Source organism: Apus apus, chromosome 5 (genome assembly GCF_020740795.1).
Source record: "Apus apus isolate bApuApu2 chromosome 5, bApuApu2.pri.cur, whole genome shotgun sequence".
Taxonomy (NCBI): domain Eukaryota; kingdom Metazoa; phylum Chordata; class Aves; order Apodiformes; family Apodidae; genus Apus; species Apus apus.
This window is the reverse complement of record NC_067286.1, coordinates 24,135,966-24,157,939: the sequence shown is the minus strand read 5'-3', so window position 1 is coordinate 24,157,939 and position 21,974 is coordinate 24,135,966. Positions and strand designations below refer to the sequence as shown.

The following is a 21,974-nucleotide window of genomic DNA, read 5'->3' as shown; positions in this document are numbered from 1 at the left end:
TTATTTTAAATTGATGCCTTTATGAAAAATCTGGACACAGCAGGTGTGTGTGGTCCAAGAATTGCATCTGAGATGCTGTATTTCTATGCTTAGATGTTTTGATTCTGATGTCTTTACAAGTTCACGTGTACAAGTTATGCAGGTTGAGAATGAGAAGATTGTAATATGCAGTTCAGTCAGAAATTTTGATGGTTGTTTGATTCAGTCTTTATAAAAGCATATGTATTTGCAGAAGGCAAAAGCCCTTGGGGAACTGTTACATTTGAGAAGTTCAATTGAGCATAAGGAATCATTTCTAAAGAAAGAATTTCAGTGCTTGTTATGTTAATAGTGTGTTAAAACTGTGGTGGTGGATGGAGGGTGAGGAGAAAATCAGTTACCACTTCATCAAGGTTATTTGTCAAATTTTCAGTTTCTCTTTCTTCATGTATTGCACTTCTGGGGTATTTGAATAGCAGACATGAACAGTTTTTATAATCTAAAGCATCTAGTGTTCCCTGAACTTCAGAAACAAATTGTGCTAACTTAATCCACATTTTTTCCCCCTAACAGACTTGAAATGTAGTGCTTTATGATTTACTTAAATTTTAAATTAAGCCTGTGGGTTTTGATGTTTGGCAATCTCAGTCTTTTACTCTATATAATGTGATTAGAAAACAGGCCAGGCACTATTGCACTGAGATTGCAGTGTTGCTGTTCTGTGATTTCCAACCCTGATAAGTGAATTTAGCAAATAGTTTGTTTAATTTGTCATGACTTACTCAAATGCATGTAAAGGAAAAAGGAATAGTTCTCTTTCAAATTAGTGACTGAATAGCATTCTGAAAAGGTCAGAAATAACTCATACCAGTTCTAGAGAATGAAAATGTGTGAAACCACGTAGGTAGTCAGGGGTTCAGCTTTATTTGTTTCTGAGAATTCTTGTATATGGATAGCAGCCGACACTCTGGATATATATGGATGCTTCCATGAATGCCAGTTGCAGGGTCAGGATACAAGTTAGAAGCACAAAGTGGGAACAGTAAGTCCTTGGAATATGGAAGGACTGAATTATACCAGCAGCAGGATTTGACACCCTGAGAGCAGTTTTATTTATTACACTGTTTTCAAAAGTGCAGTCTGCACATTAAATGCTGTGAGGTCCTGCATCTGTGGTGGAGCAGTCCCAAGGATAATTACAGGTTGGCTGGAGAATGAATTGAGTATAGCCCTGAGGAAAAGGGCTTAGGGGTATTGGTTGATGAGAAGCTCAGATTGTGCTAACAATGTGTGCTTGCAGGCCAGAAAGCCAGACCTGTCCTGGGCTGCATCAAAAGCATGGCCAGCAGGTCAAGGGAGGTGATTCTCCATCTCTGTTCCACTCTCCTGAGACTCCCACCTGAGTACTGTGTCCAGTTCTGGAGTGAAGGATATGGAGCTGTTGAAGTGAGTCTAGAGGAGGGCCACAAAGATGATCAGGGGGCTGGATCATCTCTCCTATGAACACAGACTGTGTGAGTTGGGGATGTTCAACCTGGAAAAGAGAAGGCTCTGGGGAGACCTTATAGCGGCCTTCCAGTACATGAAGGGGCCTACAAGAAAGCTGGGGAGTGACTTAGTATGGGATATATAGGGATAGGACAAGGGGTAATGGCTTAAAATTGGAAGAGGGGAGATTTAGGTTAAGCGTTAGAAGAAATTCTTTAGTATGAGGATGGTGAGACACTGGAACAGGTTGCCCAGGGAAGCTGTGGATGCCCCATCCCTGGAAGTGTTGAAGGGCAGGTTGGATGGGGCTTGGAGCAACCTGGTGTGGTGTGAGGTGTCCCTGCCCGTGGCAGAGGGGTTGCAACTAGATGATCTTTAAGGTCCCTTCCAACCCAAACCGTTCCATGATTCTATGATTTGTAAATTAAAACATGAATATGAAGTGTTCACATGCACAGATTTCATGAGAATATAAAAATCACCTCTTGTAAATGAAGAGGCCAACCAGTCTATCCTTCCTGCTCAAACATGGCTTCAATCTGTTTGTATGTTCCCAGATTGCTTCTGTGTTTCAAAGGATGTTTTTTTGGTTTTTTTTTGGAAAATATACTGGTTGTATACAAAGATTACAATTTTTCTTTGATCTTGTTTACTGAATAACCTGATACTCAGTGCCTTTAACTGCGGTAGTCCTAATAATGCTCTGTTGTATTTCATAGGCAAGCATAACAATGACTGTATTTACAATATTAATTATTGGGATTTTTCAATCTGTTTGCTATAAGGAATGGCTAGTATCTCTGATTACAACAAAGTTGTTAAACCAAATGTGTCTTGTGGTACTTTTTTTCCTATAAGTTCCAATACTTGCGAAGAAGCCATTTTATAACCACATGTAAAAAGTAAAATAAAAAATGATACATAACCTTCCAACAACTTCCAACTTCCATTTCTTCTGTAGCAGTGCTTAGACTGTATGTTATCCCCTCATCTGCCGCTGATTTCATGAGACATTGTGTCATCTTTCTTTATACTATTTGCTGCTGCTTTTCATAAAAACAAGAGTGTGGAAGTGATCTTAAAAATAAAACTCATTTTCTCTGCTGACTTGTAACATCTATAAGCATTGACACAGTAAGACTTGTTACAGTTGTCTTTCACAAAACCATCTCCAGCAGTATGGGTTTGTTGTCTATCTGCAGAATTCCACTCCTGCTTCATACTTCCAAATGCATATACATGTACTATGTATCATTCCAACCGTCTCACTTATAATTACTTTTGAAATTGTTACAACAAAAATACTTTCCCCAAGTTTGGTGCTGCAGAAGTTTGTGGTAATTATATTTAGTTTCTTCTAATTTGTCTTATTTTTAGAATATTTAGTTTATAAAATAAAATACTCATTGTTTAAAAATACCAAACAACTTTCTTTTGTTTATACACATAGACACACAAAAACCATATCTTGCATATTAAAGAAAATAGCTCAGTAGTTAATGCTGATAGTTTCTGACACTCATCATGGTTTGACAGCAAATTTATAAATTAGCAATAGTTCTGTTAAAAATGAGAATTCTGATTAACAGTGTAGTCTTAATACTTAACATAAAAGGAGTTAAAAAGCTTATACCTTCAAAGGTGTTTTAAACTCATATCTTATTTTCCCTTAGTGTGTCACACCAATTTCGAGAGGAAAAGCTGTTAGTAGCTGTATGGGAGGTTTTGACTTGCAGCTTTCACAGTCCTGTTTTATTCATAGCCTTACCATTACACAGAGTACTTCTGAGTTTTTCAGTTCATTCACTTTCAAATGAAAGAATAGATCTTAGATCAGCCGTGCATTTGAGCCATCATGATGGTGAAGATCAGATGCAGGAAGCAGTCGGGTTTTGGTGGCATTGAGCTTTCGTGAAAGCTGTAAATCAGTGTAAACAGACAGCGTGAAGCTAAATGCTAATGTACATGAATTGCTTCCAATACTTGAATTAGCTCATCAGATCTCTGTTGTGCTTTGTAGTATAGAAATTTCAGTGCCCTAAAGTAAAAGTTTTGATCTATGAAAATGGATTCATGTTTAAAAGAAAACTGGGGCGGGAGTTTTTAGAGGTTAAGGTACACTCTTGTGGCACAGTGGGATTAAACTGCTGGCCAATACTTCTACGTTATATGGCAATATTGTATTTGCAATCTTCAGTAAAATTTGTCTTGTTCCAACTTACATTAGAAAATGGTGATACAAAGCAAGCCTGGTTATTTATATAATGACCACTTCAGACATTCTTTCTTTGATGTGGCTCACTCAATATTGTATTCTGACACATCTGTTACTGAGCTGTCAAATTACCCGGTCTCTAAGCCTTCCATGTGTAACAAAGAAGTCTTTTAGCTCCGTTCTGTGACTCTTTTCCAGCTTCTGAATACTGTGTACCCTTGACTATGCTTTGAGTTTGCAAAACCTCCTGGTTGCAAATAGCACTCTGGTTTTCTTATGGCTGCCAAGTGTCCTGTATTTTTGCATAACCGTTGCAGACTCAGCAGCTCTCTCCTCTCCCCGTTTTTCATCTTGATTTATAAACATCCAGCTGAGTTGTGAGCAGGCTGATGTGAAGTTCCTTGATTATTAGATTTTGCATGTTGCTTTGATGCCAGCCAAAAGAAGAAAGATCTTACCTCTGATCTTGTTTCTGATATTTACAGCCATTAAGGAATGACACAGGGAATCTGGTGGAAAAGATTTAGTGGACGTCTTCAGCATCAACAATAACGTGAAGAACAAATATTAGCTAAAGGTTGTCCATCTTTTTTGTCCCACCCTATTCCTTCCCCAAGGTATTTAGATTACTCCAAGTAAAAGAGGCAGCTGTACTTTCATCCCAGAAAAGTGCTGAAACAGAATGCAGGACATTTTTATGTCTGATTCTTATAATTAGCTCCTCAAAGGAGATTAAATGTTATTTAATTTTAAAAGTGCCACGTTTTATTAGAGTAACATAATAATGTTTTAAGTATTGCAAACTCAGGAATAGGGGAGACAGAAGAAAAGTAGTTTTTTTTTTTTTTTCTAACAACACTTTCCTTGCCCACATTGTCATTAGAGTTCCTTCCTGTCATGTGTAAGGTCAGGTAGCCTCCTCCCTGCTTCTTACTGCAAAGTCTTTGCTTTAGCTGTAAGCTCCTGTACTGGGATTTTCTCAACTCCTATACTATAAGTTTCTTGAACCTTCCAGACTTGAACATAGTCTGGATGTCTCCAAGGAGTATCTCCTAGTCATCTCGAAGAAGCATTAAGATGATTGTGAACAAGCAAACAGAATGCTTGCTGAGCTGCTAATACTATCTATCAAAAAGAATGGAGGGCACTTCTGAAAACTTTATACATCTAAACGTATTAATAGAATTCACAAAATGCAGGGCTTGGGACAATGTGTGTTGTCTTGAATAAATACTAAAAGGATCAAAGAAGTATTTTGTTATGAGAGCTGAATTATGTTTTTAGGTTAAGAAGCTATGAAGAGAACTTACGTTTTTTGCAATGTAGCAGGAATTTTCTTGAAACTTTGGGAGTTGTATTCTTCTTCTATGGAATTATTTTAAAGAGTTATGCAATTTATTTGTATTTTGCTTTCTCCATACCTGCGGATTTGTAATTTTTCCAGTTGCTTTAAGTGTTTATTCTAGTGACTTTAAATATTTGGATTAAAATAAAATTAATTTTCTTTGCAAGGTTTCCTTTATACTTTTTATAAACTATAATGTACTTGAAAGAATATGCGTGAATATTCTTAGTTTTATGAAAAATAGGGTTAAAAATGAATATTGCATTCTTGATTTTTTTTTTTTCCAAATTCAAAGTTTTGAATGGTATTTTGAACAGTGAGTAATGCTTAGAGAAAAAATATTTTACAAAACTGTTAAGTGGTAGAATTGATTGTGCAGATGTATATCTTGCATATATCTTTCAGCTGTACGTGTGATAGTATCTGTAAAAATTAATTCAATTTTAAACGTAATTTTGGGGTTGGCAAATATTAACAAGGGAGAGTGGGGCCTGATAAGACTGGCTTGTACAAAAAATATTAAATCAATACAGACCCTAAAATATTATTTGCCTTAGTTCTTTGATTGCTAGATCACGTAGTGTCTAATCTATGTATAATAAAATATGGTAGTTAAAAATATTAAGTAAATAATTAATCTCATGGAAAACCCATAATTAGTTAAATAAAAGGTAGAAAATGTGATATTTTAAGATAAAGAATTAGGTTCTGTCTCAATGTTGTGTTACAAGGGCAAATCAAAAGGAAGATGTTCTTATAGGATGTGAAACACTTTTGTTTGAATGTGAAGTTAAAGGGACCTTCTTTTTTCTTTTAAACAGTTACTAGTTTCACTGGCTGCTGGACTAGTAGGATTACTTGATAACCTCCAAGCCGATGATCCAGTTGTATTTATTTCCTGCTGTCATGGAGAGGGTAAGCTGTTCTTCAGATGTGTTATGAAGCTATGATATTTAAAATTTTACTGCTCTTTATGTGAAGGCTAATATATGTTGTACATGTGCATGTTATGCTTTTAAAAAAATAATAATTTCACACTAAAAGGTATAAAAAATGCCGATTAAATTCCTGGGAAGTTCTTTTGCTTCCTGGAATCGCAGAATAGCTGACTTTGGAAAGTATCTCTGAAGATCTTCTAGTCCAACCCCACTGGTCAAAGAAGGGTCAGCTGAGCAGGTTGCTCAGATCTGTGTCCAGTCTCTAGGGGTTGATACTTCACTAACCTGCCCAGCCTGATCCAGTATTTAACTACTCTCACAGTAAAAAGTATATTCTTAGCTTTAAATGGGATTTCGTGTTTGTGCTCATAGAATATAATGAAATAGAATATTTAATTTGCAAGGAACCTGCAACAAGCATCTAGTCCGGTGCCTCACAATTCAGGGCTGACCAAGTTAAAGCATGGAAGCAAAGGCATTGTCCAAAAGCCTTGTAAGCACTGACAGGTTTGAGGCATCGACCACCTCTCTAGGAAGACTGTTCCGGTGTTTGACCACCATATTGGTGAAGAAATGCTTTTGAATGTCCAGTCTAAACCTTCCCTCATGCAACTTTGAACTGTTCCCACATGTTCTATCACTGGATATCAGGGATAAGAGCTCAGCATCTCCCTCTACTTCCCTTCCTCAGGAAGCTGTAGTAGAGCCACAAGGTCACTCCTCAGCCTCCTTCTCTCCAAACTAGACAAGTCCAAAGTCCTCAGCTGCTTCTCACAGGACGTTCCTTCCAGCCCTTTCACCAGCTTTGTTGCCCTCCTCAGGCAACATTCTAGGACCTTCCCATCCTTTTTACATTGTGGGACCCAGGACTGCACACAGTACTCAAGGTGAGGCTGCACCAACACTGAGTACAGCAGGATAATCACCTCTTTTCATATTGTTTGATGCACCCCAAGATGCTGTTTGCCCTCTAGGCTTCCAGGGCACACTGCTGGCTCGTATTGAGCCTGCTGTCAACCAGCACCCAAATCCCTTTCTGCTGGGTTGCTCTTCAGCCACTCCTCTCTCCGTTTATACTTGTGTCCAGCATTATTCTGTTCTAGGTGCAGAATCTGGAATTTGGACTTGTTAAATTTTATCCCATTAATCACTGCCCAGTGCTCAAATATATCATTGATACTGAACAGAAATGGCCCTAGAATGGAACCCTGGGAAACACCACTGGTGACTAGTCACCCACCAGATGTTGCCCCACTACTATCCTTTGAGCCCTGCCCTTCACCCAATGCACTGTAAACCCACTCATCCCACAGTTGGACAACATGTCCAGAAGGATTTTGTGAGGGACAGTTTCAAAAGACTTTCTAAAATGCAGAAAATCTGCATCCACCACCTACTAGGCAGGTGTCCTTATAATAGAAGGATATCAAATTAGCTAAACAGGACTTTACTTTTGTGAACCCGTGTTGGCTGTGCCTGATGACTGCATCCTTCTTTAAATGCCTTTTGGTTCTACCTGGCATAATTTTCTGTGTAACTTTTCCAGGAGCTGAGGTTAGATTAATGTATCTGTGGTTTCCTGGGTCTTCCCTCAGACCCCTCTTGTGAACTGGAATAATGTTGGCTGGCTTCTAGCTACTGGGGACCTCCCCAGTGGCCCAAGATATTTGGTAGATGATAGAGTGGGGTCCTAACATCCACTAGCTGCTTTAGTATTCTGTTAGTTGCCTCTTGAACTGTCACTGGGCAACACTGACAAGATTCTTTCTCTGTCTTCTTTACTTTCCCCCAACAGTTATTTTTATATGTTGATATATATATAAATATTGATATAGGATATATAGGACATATGACCTGCCTAAACTTTCTCTTCTGGCTGAATAAGCGCTTGTTCAGTAATGGTACCAAGATTATTATTCTGGGTAACATTCAAGCATTTGTGATAGAGATCACTGGTGGAGGAGGAGGCTTGTAGGAAAGAAAAAAAGAAGTGCATGCATTCCCTAGTTGCTTTACTACAGGATTCTAAATGAACTTAGACTTGTAAGGAAGATTGGAAATCACACTATTTTCTCAGCTTTAGTTTGTCTGCTTAAGAGCTTCAGAAAAGCAGTTGGTTTGATGACTTCTGTCATATCTTCACTGATCATCAGTCATTTTAGGGAATTTATTGCTTCTGTTTGGCTTGCAAATACAGCAACTCTGGAGCTGTCAATCAGTTTATAATCTGCATATGTTCATCTTTTTTTGTTGACTTTATTTGGATTGAATCAGTAATCACTACCTACAACTGTTGGGTAAAGTTATTTATATAGAGCAACTACCTCTGCTTGAAGCTGCAAACAAACTAAGTATTGACTTCCTAAAAAAAGATGGCTGGCTCAGGATTGCTTACTGGATATTCTGAATACTTGTCTTATTTCTTCTTCTGTCTTCTTTCTGAAGGTGTTTTAATTTCAAAATTCTACGAAGTTGTGCTCAGCTGTACAGTTTTATGCAGTTAAATTGAAAAAAGTCTCTTTATTGGTTAGCTGAGCATTTTAGTACACGCACTAGAAACTCACAAGTAATACCAGGGTTATTTAAGGTTCATTTTTCCTGTGCTTTGAATTTTTTGTCTGTATTATAATATGTATTCTTCTAATGCTTCTAAATGAGTCTTTCAGACGACTCTTCTCAAGTTCATAATCTTGCTTTTAGACTCTAGCTTTAATCCTTCAACTCCTGGTAATTATAAGCTCTGTAAGTCTGAAAAGTCATCAAGCTTCCAACATTGTGTGAAAGAGTCTCTCTGAACAAATTTCAGGAAGAATAAATCACATTGCATCTTTCCTCTAAGTTTGTTCTTATTGGTTTTTATTTTATTTTCTAACCAAATTAAATGAATGGGCCTGTAGCCTCGACATAGTTAAGGAAGTCCTTCAGTACCATCTCTTCCTGCCAGGGAGTTTTCTGTGGCAAAGATCCAATATAGCATTTGAAGGCTTCAGTATTGAATAAATCTTGACTTGCAATGAAATGGAAAAGGATGGTGAATTCCATTAAGAAAATGATTAGTTTTTTAGGAAACCATACAGATATAAAATTAGGCTGTGGATGTAGGAGCAAATAGTAAGCAAGTCTCATGATCATGTTTACTTATGTCCTGTGATGCATATGAATAGAAGTTAAGAAGAAAAAAAAAAGTTACACAATAATGAAGCATACATATGGAATAATACAAAATGTATGTCCTTGTTCCAGAAAAAGCAGGGAATAGATAGTTTTTATGGATATAAAAATAAAATTATATAACTGAAACACTGAACTTGGGAACTAAAGAACTTTGTTTTGGATGATTTTAGAATACAAACATTAATACATGTTCTGTGATTGGGTTTCTGTTCTCTGGTTGAAGAAAAAAAGATGTAATTTGTGTATTAATAAGGTAATTTAAAAAGTTATGGATGAATCAAGTACTTTCTAAATTGTTTTGAGACAAAATGCTAAAAATTAGATTGGGTAAACTCTGTTGGGATTAGTGTAGATGAATGCTAGAATTAGAAAGAATTATCAGTCCTGGCCTGATCACAGTAGTATGCAAAGCATGTGGACAAATTTTGAAAGAAATTACAATTGACAAAGTACAGCTAGATGAGAACAGAAAATTATATAAATGCCAGACAGGTTTTCTAAAGTTTTTTGATGCAAGTTACACTGGGTTTACTTATTAACTGTTTCAGTGAGGGAAAGTAAATTTCCTAATGAACGTAGTTTGGGAGAAACTGTGTATCTGGACTTCCTTTCAGCGTTTTCTTTGCACATAGAAAATTATATATCGAGTCAGAGAAAATGTGGATGAAATACATAATAATTCATTTGAAGTAGCTGAAGGGATGAAGTGACAGAGACTTGAGCTGCAAGCAAGTGTATTAGACTGGAGGAAAGACACTATTAGTGGATTACATCGGTTATTCATCTTGAGTGTTTTCAGTAGTGACAATGTCATAAAAAGATAATAGAGTATAATGAAATTTAGGTCACAAAGTAGAGGAATGTTATGATGGGGGTCAGAAAAATGTGCAACAAATTTTTACTTGGGATACTGGAGTGGTAAAATGGGGTTAAGTATAATAACACACATTTTAAAGTATTAAAAATAAGAATTTCTATATGTAAGATGGGAGCTGATCAATTTGAAGATAACGATGTAAAAAGATTTGGAGGTATTATGTCCTTGCAAAATGGTGGCTGACTGCCAGAGTAACATGGCCATGAAAAAGACAAATCTAGTCCTAGAATATATCAGACAGCAGGTCTAAGAGAGAAAAAAGCAAGTATTTGTTTAATACCAGACAGTGGCAACATCTTGTCTGTTATGTACACAGTTCTGATTCTTGATATTTTGAAAAGACCTAATCAGAATGGGAGTTGGTGCAGGATGTGGACAATTTATAAGCATCTTGCAGTGAAATGCTTGTAAGCTAGCATATGAGTCTGAGAAGAGATAGAGCTGCATTTTGTAGATACACCACTGTATGGAGTAGGGCAGTAACTGAGCTCTGGAAACTGAGTTTCTACTAGTGCAAGAAAACACAAGGATAAATTAGCAAAATAGAAATTTAGATTGGAAATTAAACAAGTCTTTTTTAAGAGTTGGAAGAATAAGTTTTTTAACAGCCTTACAATAATGACCAAAGGAAATCCACTTTTATTTTTTAGGTGGAACTTAGAAATTCCTATGACGTGGTTACCTGAAATACTAGGACGTGGGATTTCACTGAAAAAAATCTTGCCTATGTGACCTAGTTCAGTTTATGAAGATGGTATTTCATTAATCAAATAATACGTAAGCCTTTGTAAAGAATGCATTGCGTATATACCATGAATAATATTTGCAAAGTTTGCTTATTTGTATCTAACAGTACAGAGTAATTTGTTATTTTTGATCCTTAGTTTTAATTTAATATTCTAAAAGGATTTTTTTATTTAGGCTCTAATTCATTGCCAGAGGCTGTGCCATCACACCATATTTACATAGGGACTGGAACCAGGAAGTTGGAGTTTTAAAAATTTATTTCATTTTATTTTTATTAGAGCAGAGCATGTTACCATTACTTAAGAGTAACATACTTTCCTAAGAAGATAAGTTTTGTTAGTGAAGTCTTAAAAATACTAACAGTATTTAAATACTTAAAAATACTAACAATACTAAACTTAAGTTTACTTTACTTTTAAGTGAAACTAACAATTATATGGAAGTTCAATTTAAGTTTAATGTGCAATATAACTTGCTTTTTAAAATATTATGCTATTGTGATAGCCCCTAACAGTGGAATGAATTTTATGTTTCATAATGTGAAAAAATAATTTGAGATAATGTACATGCCATTAAATATAGTGCTGTATATATTAGCCATAGTGATGGATGAGTTTTGCTTCGTGAGTAATTTTTTTTTCTTTTCAACTTACGTAAGATAGACTGCTTTTTTACGTGAATCTAGGTCAGTAGGTGGTTGAGCCAAAAGTAGACTTGCTTAGCTTTGAACTGAATCTAAAATAACTTCAAACTGTACATTGCCAAGAAAAAGCGTAATGCTATTCTGGATCCATAGTTCTGAACAGCGAGCAAAAATACACAAGGAGAAAATCTCCACTCCATCACTCAGTTTGTTAGTGAAAGCATGTTGGGAAGAGTAAATTGATAAGGACCTTATTTATTTAAGTCATGGAAGATGTCATTTCATTTGAAGTTATGGTACTGGACTATGCAACTTTCTAATTTGTAAGTACCTTTGAAAGCTTTAATATAACCAGCATTATAGGGGCAAATGTTCTCTTCATTGTTACCTTTAGTAATTTTGTAAACACTCTATGGCGTTGCATGGAAGTTATGTTTTTTAACTAAGTCATTTGACAAGGAAACATTTTTATATGCTTACAGTAGATTGTGGATTACTTGTGCAGTGTGCACAATTTGATTTCCTAATTAAGGCATTGAAGCAGACCCTTATTTTTATGTTAAGTATTTTGTCTTCTCTTTAGTGAAAGTCTAAATACACTTGTGACACAAACCACATTTTCTGTGCTATGCATTTAGCAGTAAATAAATTTTAATGTTACATCCTTTCTCACAATATTATTTTCCATTCAACTGATGTAATAGAGACTGTTTATGCCTAATGATAATGATAACAAGTAGTTATCAGAACTTTATTTCTTCATTAAATAATACTACATGTTTTGTATTAACTTTTGATAAGCTACAGAGGTAATTTAAAAATGGCTTACTGTAGGTAATACTTTGTTTTCAAACTTACCTTTGCTGTTAACATGACTTTGTTCTTATTCCATAAAACATTTTCCGGATATTGGTTTGATTTCATTAGTAGACCAACACTTCCTCTTGTAAGGAAGGTGCCTGATTTGTGAGCCTATTTAAGTTCCTATGTTAGGAAGAACAGATTGAAAAAAAGAATGTATGTATTTTCCTTGCAAAATAAACAATTTTTATATACCCTCAGCATTTATTGACCTTGGAGTCTCTAGTAAGCTATTGGCTTTGGATAAAAGGTTTAGTATTAATTTTTACGTCTTTAATGTACAGAATTTACGGTCTTAGGTGTCTAATAATTTGATCATGCTTGTAACTTTTTTAAAGTATACTTTCTTTGCTAATTATAGTAGTAATTTTTATGTGCTGTTTTAATTAAGACCATGATATCTTTCTAGGTGGCATGGAGTCCACTTCTCTTTTAAAATAGTACCTCTTCTTGAAATTAATCACAACCGTAGTGGTTTGGTTTTTTTACTTTATTCCTCCTAGAAGAAGATAATATCTGAGTATATTATGCAGGCTATTATAAAGTGGACCTCCAGCAGAAGCTTTTTGGTCTAAGTTCTGTTAACTGGTTATGATTAAAACAAGTTTTTCATAGTAGCTTTTCTCTTAAGCAGAAGTTTTTATGATGTCTGGAAAAATTCACTGAAAGGGTTGTCAGGCACTGGAACCAGCTACTCAGGGAAGTGACAGAGTCACCATCCCTGGAGGTATTTAAAAGACATGTCCATGTGGTGCTTAGGAACGTGGTTTTGGAGCGTGCTAGTTAACAGTTGGACATAATGATCTTAAAGGTCTTTTCCAACCAAAATGATTCTATGATCTATTCAGTAGTGGAAAGTTTGAAATCTATTCTTTCCTCTTTCTTCACAGACTTTGCGGTTTCACTTAACATGCTGCAGCCATAGTCAGTCAGCCATTTTCTGGGTGATTGGTAGTATAGATCTAAGAATACACTTTCCCATCAGTCCGTTGGGGTTTTATATTAATAATTTCTGCAAGTAATTAGGCTTGCTTTGCTTATAGCAGCAATACTCCATGGGCTGGACATTGCCTGTTCTGTTTCATATAGTATGCATTCTTTTTACTTGTGCTGTGATCTCTTAACGATTGTTAAAGAAACCACTATCTTTGTGAAGGCAGTCCCACACTCTTGCCAAATTAAAGCAAAAACTATATAAAGCTTTCTTAGAGATCTGTAGAAAATGACATGTTCCTAGTGTGGGATTTTGACATTACTTTCAAAGAAAACTGATCTACTTATAACTCGCCTTGTCACAGATACATCAGATGGAAAAGCCTAAGAGAAGTACTGCTAATGTTTCCCAGTTCATTAGTAATATTCAATTTTCAAATAATTTCTCTCGTGTACCATCTTACTAATCTTAAGTGGATTTTTTCTGTCTCTTTAAAAACCCTTCTGCAACATACCTAGATAAATTTTCCAGCATTTTTAATACTATGTTAGAATTTTTATATCTGGAAGTGCATGCTCCAGGAATATCTCCATGACTGGGAGAGTTTGGAGGTTATTGCAAGTCTTTAATCTTGAAACTAATTGGAACAGAATAAAAAACTAAATTAAATGAAAAAAGTTAAGATGAGAGGAGGTTTATGTAGAGAAGAATAATTTGAGAGAATGTGGATGTGGATAGCATCTCAGAGGAAATATGGTGGCTTTACAGACTTGAGAATTTGAAATACAGGGAATTTTGGCAACTGAGTATAAATGGCACATATATGCCTTTTACAAAAGCTAGAAATGTTATGTTACATTGCAAAGAAAGAGGAAAAGAGGTGAGAAGTGCAGTCATCAAATCATGTTTTGCCAAGCAGAAATTGAGGCAATTTATTTTTTTTTTAATGTTGCAGTGTTTTTAGATAAGGTATTAACTTCAGAGCTTTTTTTTTTTTTTTTCATTTTTATAGTTCTAATAATAACATTTGTCAAAATGTGTTGGATAGTTTTAAAGCAGAAGAATGTTTTAAAAAATTAGTTTTCTAAAGTTACTCCTGATTTTCAGATTTGTGAGTATAACAGGGGCACACAGGTTCTACTTTAAATCTCAGTGTTCTTAAATCTTCAGTAATATTCTCTGTTTTAGTGAGTACAGTGGAAGGGTAAAGAGATTAGCTGTGTTGTCTTGCAATTTTAAGCAAGAAATAAAATTTTGGGTTTAATATTTGATGGGTATTTCAGAGGCCACTATGAATTTGAGGGTGAGAAATACAATTGATTGGTTGTAAATTAATGCTTACACTCTGCAGTGCTTGCAAGTTGCTTACTTGGTATTACAGCTGCTACCATGCCAGTCTATTTGGAAATAGAATACAATGTTAGAATGCCTGTAACAGAAGCTGTTATAGGGTGGGAGTAATTTCAAAAATGGAAAATTCATAAAAGTGAAAAAAGTTCAGCTGAATTTGTAACTGGGAAAAAGCTCTTTATAATAGTAGAGGAGACTATTAAGTTTACCACAGAATTATTTTTAAACTGTTTTAATGTGTGAGATCACACACAAATTGGTAAACGTTTCTCTTACAAAAAGTAGTGTTTCTTCTGCCCATTTCAAACCCAGAATTAATTGCGTATTGTTTATTTGGTTCATTCTTGAAACCAGGAATTTTTAAGGAAAGTTAAAAGCATTTTTCTTTTTCTCTTTGATAGAAAGTTGTAATATTGTCTGTCATCATTCCTGAATGTTAATGACAATGCATTTAGCTTAATTGCTATCCAATATATTTTATTATATCAGAATTATAATTTGAGGTTTTTTAAAATTCTTTTCACAGAATATAAGCGAAGAATGATGGGATATTAATGCTTTCTGTGTACAGCCCCATAAGGATCTTCTCTAAGGAGCTGCAGTAAGATAAACACTGAGAATTTTTCTCCAGTACAATGTGGTGAAGCAGAGGAACTGAAATTGTCCTCTTTTGTACAGGCTAAGGACTTAAAATGTTTGCTGTTTTGTGAGCAGAAGCAGCTCTGGAGTGAATTGAACTTCTGAAAATGCGGCCATGGACTGGTTCCTGGCGTTGGATTATGCTCATCCTCTTTGCTTGGGGAACTTTACTCTTTTATATTGGAGGACACTTGGTACGAGACAGTGAGCACCCAGATCATTCTAGTCGTGAATTATCCAAGATACTTGCTAAACTTGAACGATTAAAGCAGCAAAATGAAGACTTGAGGCGGATGGCAGAATCTCTCAGGTAGGATCTAAGAGTAATTAAATTTTTTTAGAAAATAGTTGGAAAAAAGGTATCAGAAATTAAATTGAAAGAGTCGTTTGTGGCACTTTTTTTTGTAAAATAATGTTTAAGATTTGAAACTATAGGTAAGTGTTTTAGTCAGTGCTATAACTAACTAAATATATGTTGCAAAAACCTTTAAACAAATAATGTACATTTAGCCTTGGTCTAATACAGTAATTTTTTAACAGTCATTTAATAGTGTCCAAGTGTTACTATCACAGTAACAGAGTCCTGTAGGTGATTAACTCCTCAATGCCAAACAAGTGCAATTATTATGACATTCAAACCAATTATAACAGCTGGCGACTTTTCTACAGTTCTGCATGCAGAACTGGAACAGCCAGTTTTAAAAGTGCTGAAAACATTTGTACAGCTTCTTGAAGATAAATACGGACTTGCTGAAGACAAGCTGCCATAAACTACTGCATTATGTGAATTCTTTCAACTAAATTATTTTGCTTGCCTTTCTGCTAAAATTGTATCAGTACTTGTAAAATAGAAGGATCTTCTCCCTTTTTAGAATTGTTACATTATAGATGGCTACAATTACAAATGTTTTCTTTCACTTCAGACTTAGACTGAGACTTCTGGTATTTCCTAAGAACCCACAGTAGAGAGCTACTTAGGGAGGATCTATGCCAGAGTCAGATTGAATTTAAGTATGTGGGCAACCTGATAGTCCTGATGGATCTTGGGGATAAGTGCTAAGGAAAAGAGCAAAGCTCAATCAAAATTTTACAGAATGAGAGGGTGATGTTTAGTTTTGAAATCTCTAAATGAGCTGAATTCACCGTCTTGTTCACAACTACATAACGACAAGCACTAGGACGTGTGTGGTAGTGGTCTGGCCAGAATCACCTGTGTAGAACATGGAAAACAAGGGGCACTGGCATTTCAGTCTTCATTGTGGCACCTGGGTAGTTCTTTCTTGGCAATTATAAACTGATTTTGGACTTGCTTTTGAATACCTTTTAGGAGAAGATGTCATTTTGGATCTTCTACCTTGCTATTTTGCTTCATAAATCATAGGAAAAAATAAGTAATTGCACAAATCCATTTATTTTCCTTATGATGGTGTTTTGTGGTTCTAGTCCTGTTCTTCTTACCTTAAGTCAGTTTGTTTCTCTCTTTCATTTGAGTTAAATCACACATATGGTCTCTTTAGCAGTGAAAAGAATACCTTGCCTCTTAACCTTGTTCTGATGTTTCTTCTGGTTGATTCGCTCTCTTTCACGCATAGCACAGCTATAGGATCTGGTAGACTGGGTAGACATCCCCCTGCCTTACTGAAATTTTATTTCACTGCATTCCCTTCCTCGTGTCTGGAAAGCACTGTAGATACAGCTGCCTGCTTGTGAGGCTTCTGAGTTTAGAAAAACAAATAGTAAATTGTTTGAATTAGTAAATAGTATTGAACATGTTAGCCCTGAAGAAGTTCCTCATTTGGTCCAGGTAACCTTTCTTGCTGTATGATACTTTTCATGTCACATTTGATCTTGTAATTTTTCCCAATTGCTTCTTTTCACAAAGGGTGTGTGAGGAGTAAGGGCAGTAGGAGCACTGTTTTTTGGGATTTGGTTTTGTTTAGGTCTGGTGTTTTTTCCCCCAATGTTTGTATGTTTGATTTTGCAAACTACATAATGTTCTTCTTATATATATATATTTTATATTTGTAATTCATTACCCATATTGATCAATAATAGTTCATATTTTTAATTGATTTTTTTTTGATGAGGTTATTTTGAGATTTGAGATGCCTTTTTTTTTTTTTTTTTTTGTTAATATGTACCCTTGTGCAAGTTGGAACAGCCAAATCTTTTTTAAAATTGCCTGAAAAAGTAATCCTTTAGGAACTGTGTAAACTTCTGGGGTGCACTTCTGATGACTTAAAATTACTTCCCGCACCACTTAGTTTTTGCAGTGCATTTGAAAAGCCTTAGGTGAGAAGTTACTGTAGGGGTTTTTTTTTGCCAATATCATGCTTTGAAAAAAACCTTATTTGGGGGCCATAAAGAGGCACATGTATATTAGTGATTCAGAAGATAAATGGAATTAAGGGTGTTTTGTATTGCCTGAGTTTTTGAAATTATGTGTATGAATATTGTGGTGTAATGAGATTTGAAGAGTTTCCAGAGTCCCTACATGTTTATAAACAATACTGTGTGGGCAAAGCTGGGTTAATTTTAGAAGCAGCCTAGATTCCATGAGTACAAAATAGCAATACAACTGAGTTTTTAATAGACTGTCTTTTCTACAATTTTTGTAGCTATTTAAGGGAAACTGGATAGGAAGTAATGAAGTATTACATAATGTTGTTTCATTGTTTGCCTGTATTGTAGTTTTACCTGAAAATTTTATTTACTAGTAGGATTATGATATGACTACAAAAACTGTCACTTTTGCATCTAGCTGGTAGAAGGCTTTTAGGAAGAGAGCTTAAAATTATTACTTTTGTAATTTCTGATTTTCTTAAACGGAAACTGGAAAAGTTTTGTGTATGCCTTTATATGTGTCCTAGATTTCCTTTTCTGCAATACATGGCTGGTTCATTGTATTTGTGTTCTTTGTGTTTTGCTGGGTGATAGTAAAATTCTGTCTTGTATGGTGTGCTGGTGGTATCCTCTCCTGGAAGATAAGCCTGGCAATATAGGAACCAGTAATTTTAGAGTTCCTTTCAGGGAAATAGGGAATCTTGTTAAATGTATTCATACTGTGTTCATATTACTCATAAATTGCATCCTGTATGTATTTGCTTCCTAGAGTCTATTAAATACTACATTTTCTAGGACCTGCAGTTTTTTGCATAAGTATCATAGCCTATTTCTTATATGAACAGTTTTGTGTGTTACAAAGTAGAACAGGAGTGGAAGGGGGTAAAATGTAATCAAATAATCCTGAACACAAGTATTTCTAGATGTTATTCTCATAGATCTGAGTGTAGCTTCAGAAAGAAGAGGTAGGGTTTTAACTTCGAAAGCACACAATAGTTGCTTTAGTAGTTGACTCTGAGGTTGGGATAGAATCCAAACTTAGAATCAATTAATCATAAGCAAATCTATTAAAGTACTTCTGTCAATTACTCTGGGCAGTTGTGCACAGTAACCCTGTAGTAAACATCGGAAGGGAATTACATAAGAGAATAGCTTTGGATTGATAAAAATTTAAATACTATTTTAAATTTTGAAGCTGAGGCTGCTGCACAGGCCAATGTGTGAGGGAGGAAAGTCATTGACTGTATGGTGTGCTCTTACTGCTTTTTGTGCAATTCTGAATTAAGGGAAGGGATACATCTTCAGTGGATATAAATCAGCACTGGTCAGAACTCTTCTGCTTTAAATGCTGAAGATGCTGCTTGCTCTTTATTTGCAGGTAGTATTGAGCATTTTCTTTCAGTTTTATTTTTTGAAGAGGTTTTATCTTAGAAGGATTGTTGAGGTTTAACCCTAGCCAGCAACAAAAAAAACATGCACTGCTCACTCACTCACCCCCCACAGGGGGATGTGGTGGAGAATTAGAAGAAAAAGGTAAAACACATGGGTTGAATTATGGACAGTTTACTAGGACAACAAAAGATGAGAAGAAATATTAATAACAGTTATACTAATAAAAGAAAACACAGAGCAGTTGATCCACGAGACAGTTGCACACCATGCAGGACCCACTGATGCCCACCACACTTCCAAGCTTCTGCCATAACCCTCCCCTGGCCAACCCCCCAGTGTATATATTAAGCATGTCATATGGTATTGAGCATCCCCTCGGCTAGTTAGGGTCTTCTATTCTGGCTGTGTCCCATTCCAACTTCTTGTGAAAAATTGACTGTATACTAATGGAACCCAGGACAAGAGTGAAGTGACACCTTTTATTTTGTTTGTTTGTGTTTGTTAGTGATCATTAATAATTAAACATAATTTTTTTGGGGGGGAAAAAAAAGAAAGAAGCCAATCATAATGTGGCTTTAGTTAGTTATAAACCTTCTAGCTCCATACAAAGAACTCAGAAAGATACAAATGAAAGAATGAGAAAATTTGACTGTGGGTACGTGAAGTTTTAAATTTTTCCTTTTGCTGATAAATTACTGTAAGCTTTTTTGTTTTAAAAATTTTTAGCAATTATTTTACACAGTATGGCAGTTCTCCTTGGAATATCACAATTAATTTTTGAGTGGTTCTTTTTGCTTTCAGAGATTCAGATTAGAGATTGCTACCTTGCCGTTGCCCCTCTATGTTACCTGAAGGTGATGAGAAAGTGGTGGCGGTGATATGGATGATATACACAGAATTCTTTTTTTGTCTTTAAGGGTATCTGGATTACTAAAGGGACAAAGCATAAATTAGTATTCTCTGCAACATAATCTTTTTGATATTTGAAGTTATGCAGTAATATCTTTATTTAATATGAGTTCACTATGGAATGTGAAAAATAATTCAAATGAAACCACTACTTGGTGCATTAGCATGGTTGCCCATGTAAGTGGATTATAACATTCTTTGTTTTGAATTTATAACTTCATTTACAATATTGCCATAGCAATAAGGGAAGGATATTCTATGCTAGATGCTTACTGGCCTGTTCTTTTATTGTTGATTAGGATAATCATAGTTTATCTAAAGATACTTTAAACTTCTTAAATGTTAAGGAACAAGTTGGTTGTTAGGACTTACTTTGGTATGAAAACTTATGTGTATGTTTTTCAAGAAGATTTCTTATTCATAAGTATGTGTACAGTACCGTATTTCAGTAGGATATCATACTATGCATGTGTTGTAGAAACAAATTCACAAATGGATTGTTCATTAAGGAAGTATGTTCAGGGACTGCATATGTTTAAGATTAGAAGATTTTCCTCAGTTTTGTAATGCTTGTTCCCTCAGTGCATAAAAGCAGATATATGAGCAATTATTGGTAATTTTTATTTATCATAGTAGCTTTAAAACACAGTATTTTGGAATGATTTAATGATCCCTAATTTGCTTTCATTAGGGATCATTAAGTGTGCAGAATTTTATAGTAAATTTCTCTCCAGCTGTGTATCTTCCTCTTCTACTTCTCCCACCCCACTCTGAAAAAAGGGGCTTAAATGCTTTGCTTTGTGTGATCTACCTTTCTGATGCTTACATTAGGTATTTATTCCCTTCTAATGTTGTGAAATGGACTTTTCATCAGTTCCTAAATTTTTATTGGTATTTAATTATTCTGTTCTGAGAGTCATTAAGGTTAATGACATCTCAGTAGGATCTTTATAATGCTGTCATTTTTGGTTTAGGGTGAAAGTACTTCCTCTAACCACTGATTTCTCTATGCTAGAGGCATCTTTTGTCTGGCAAGTGGTCTTCCTATATGGTGTGTTGAAACTCTCTCTACATGTGTGTGGAGAATATTCCTTTCTTTTTATACTCATATTCCATTATGAATTAAGAGTTATCTCCACGTTCTGCAACAATTCTGTATTCTTTACAGTTCTCAAGACTTTTCATTACACATTGGCTTCCTCTTTTCCTTTTCAGGGTCAGCTCTTATAACTGTCTTATAAAAGGTGGAATAATTTTTATTTCTTGTATTAATCACAAGTGTCATTTCTCTAGAGACCAAAGGGATTTTTATTTTCCCTGCATTAATTTTTCCTTTATGAGGCAAATAGAAGATAGTATCAAATTCCTATACTTTAATAATTTCAGTTTATTAGTATGTGGATTCAAGTTGAGATGATGAGCAAACTTCAGTAATACCATGAGGGCTGATTCATGGCTCATAGATTTCAGTATACATATTTCTATACTTTTCCTGTGCTCACATACTAGAGGTTTCACAAATGGTTATTACAGTTGCTGATGTTGTTTTATGTGACCTGCAGTTTAGAATGCAAGAGTTGCCATAAAAAATAATCACAGTGGTAGATTTGAGAAGCTAGGATGTTGTTGAGAGTCCAGAAAATACATGGAAATCATCTTGTGCCAGTGTGTAGGAAGACAACTTGAAAGTGGAGTTCCAGTGCTGGAGCTCTGGTACTCTAAAACTGTATGACTGGCATTCAAGAGTAGAATGTATTTCATGTGTGAATATAAAAAGTAGCCAGAGCTTGAGTCCTGTAAAGGCACATCCCTTCATCAGGCTTTGCTTGTGTCCAAAAAAATAGTCTGAGTTAAGCTGCTGCAAATACTATTTTCAGAAGTAGAGCCTTGTCAGTGAGTAGAAGTCTCATAAATAGCGTGGTTTAACACCAAGTTCAGTCTTTGTACTGCAGCTGTGTTATGCACTGTTTTTCTCCTATGGGACTGTGGTTTTAAAATATTTGTATATGTTAATGTGTTTAATTTCTTCTGGTTTTAAGAAAATGCCAAGAAGGCTTATCAGCAAAACAGGATGGAACCAAAATGAGAGGAGAGCTGAGTTGTTAATGTGAATAATTTATAAAATAACAATTATCTTTAT

The 21,974-nt window shown here is 35.3% G+C and overlaps 1 protein-coding gene across 3 annotated transcripts in view; it reads left to right on the top strand.

Annotated features, from left to right (window-relative positions):
• The window catches only part of FUT8 (fucosyltransferase 8), a 107,048-nt gene that overhangs the window by 40,130 nt on the left and 44,944 nt on the right, over positions 1-21,974 (top strand). The window contains exons 3-5 of one of the 3 annotated variants that reach the window (XM_051620995.1): positions 5,849-5,942; positions 10,667-10,793; positions 15,078-15,500. In XM_051620995.1, coding sequence (XP_051476955.1) covers positions 15,298-15,500 — 203 coding nt within the window. In that variant the 5' untranslated portion in view covers positions 5,849-5,942; positions 10,667-10,793; positions 15,078-15,297. Of the gene's footprint in view, positions 1-5,848; positions 5,943-10,666; positions 10,794-15,077; positions 15,501-21,974 lie in introns of those variants that run through there. The other 2 variants (XM_051620994.1, XM_051620996.1) reach the window with 2 other exon arrangements.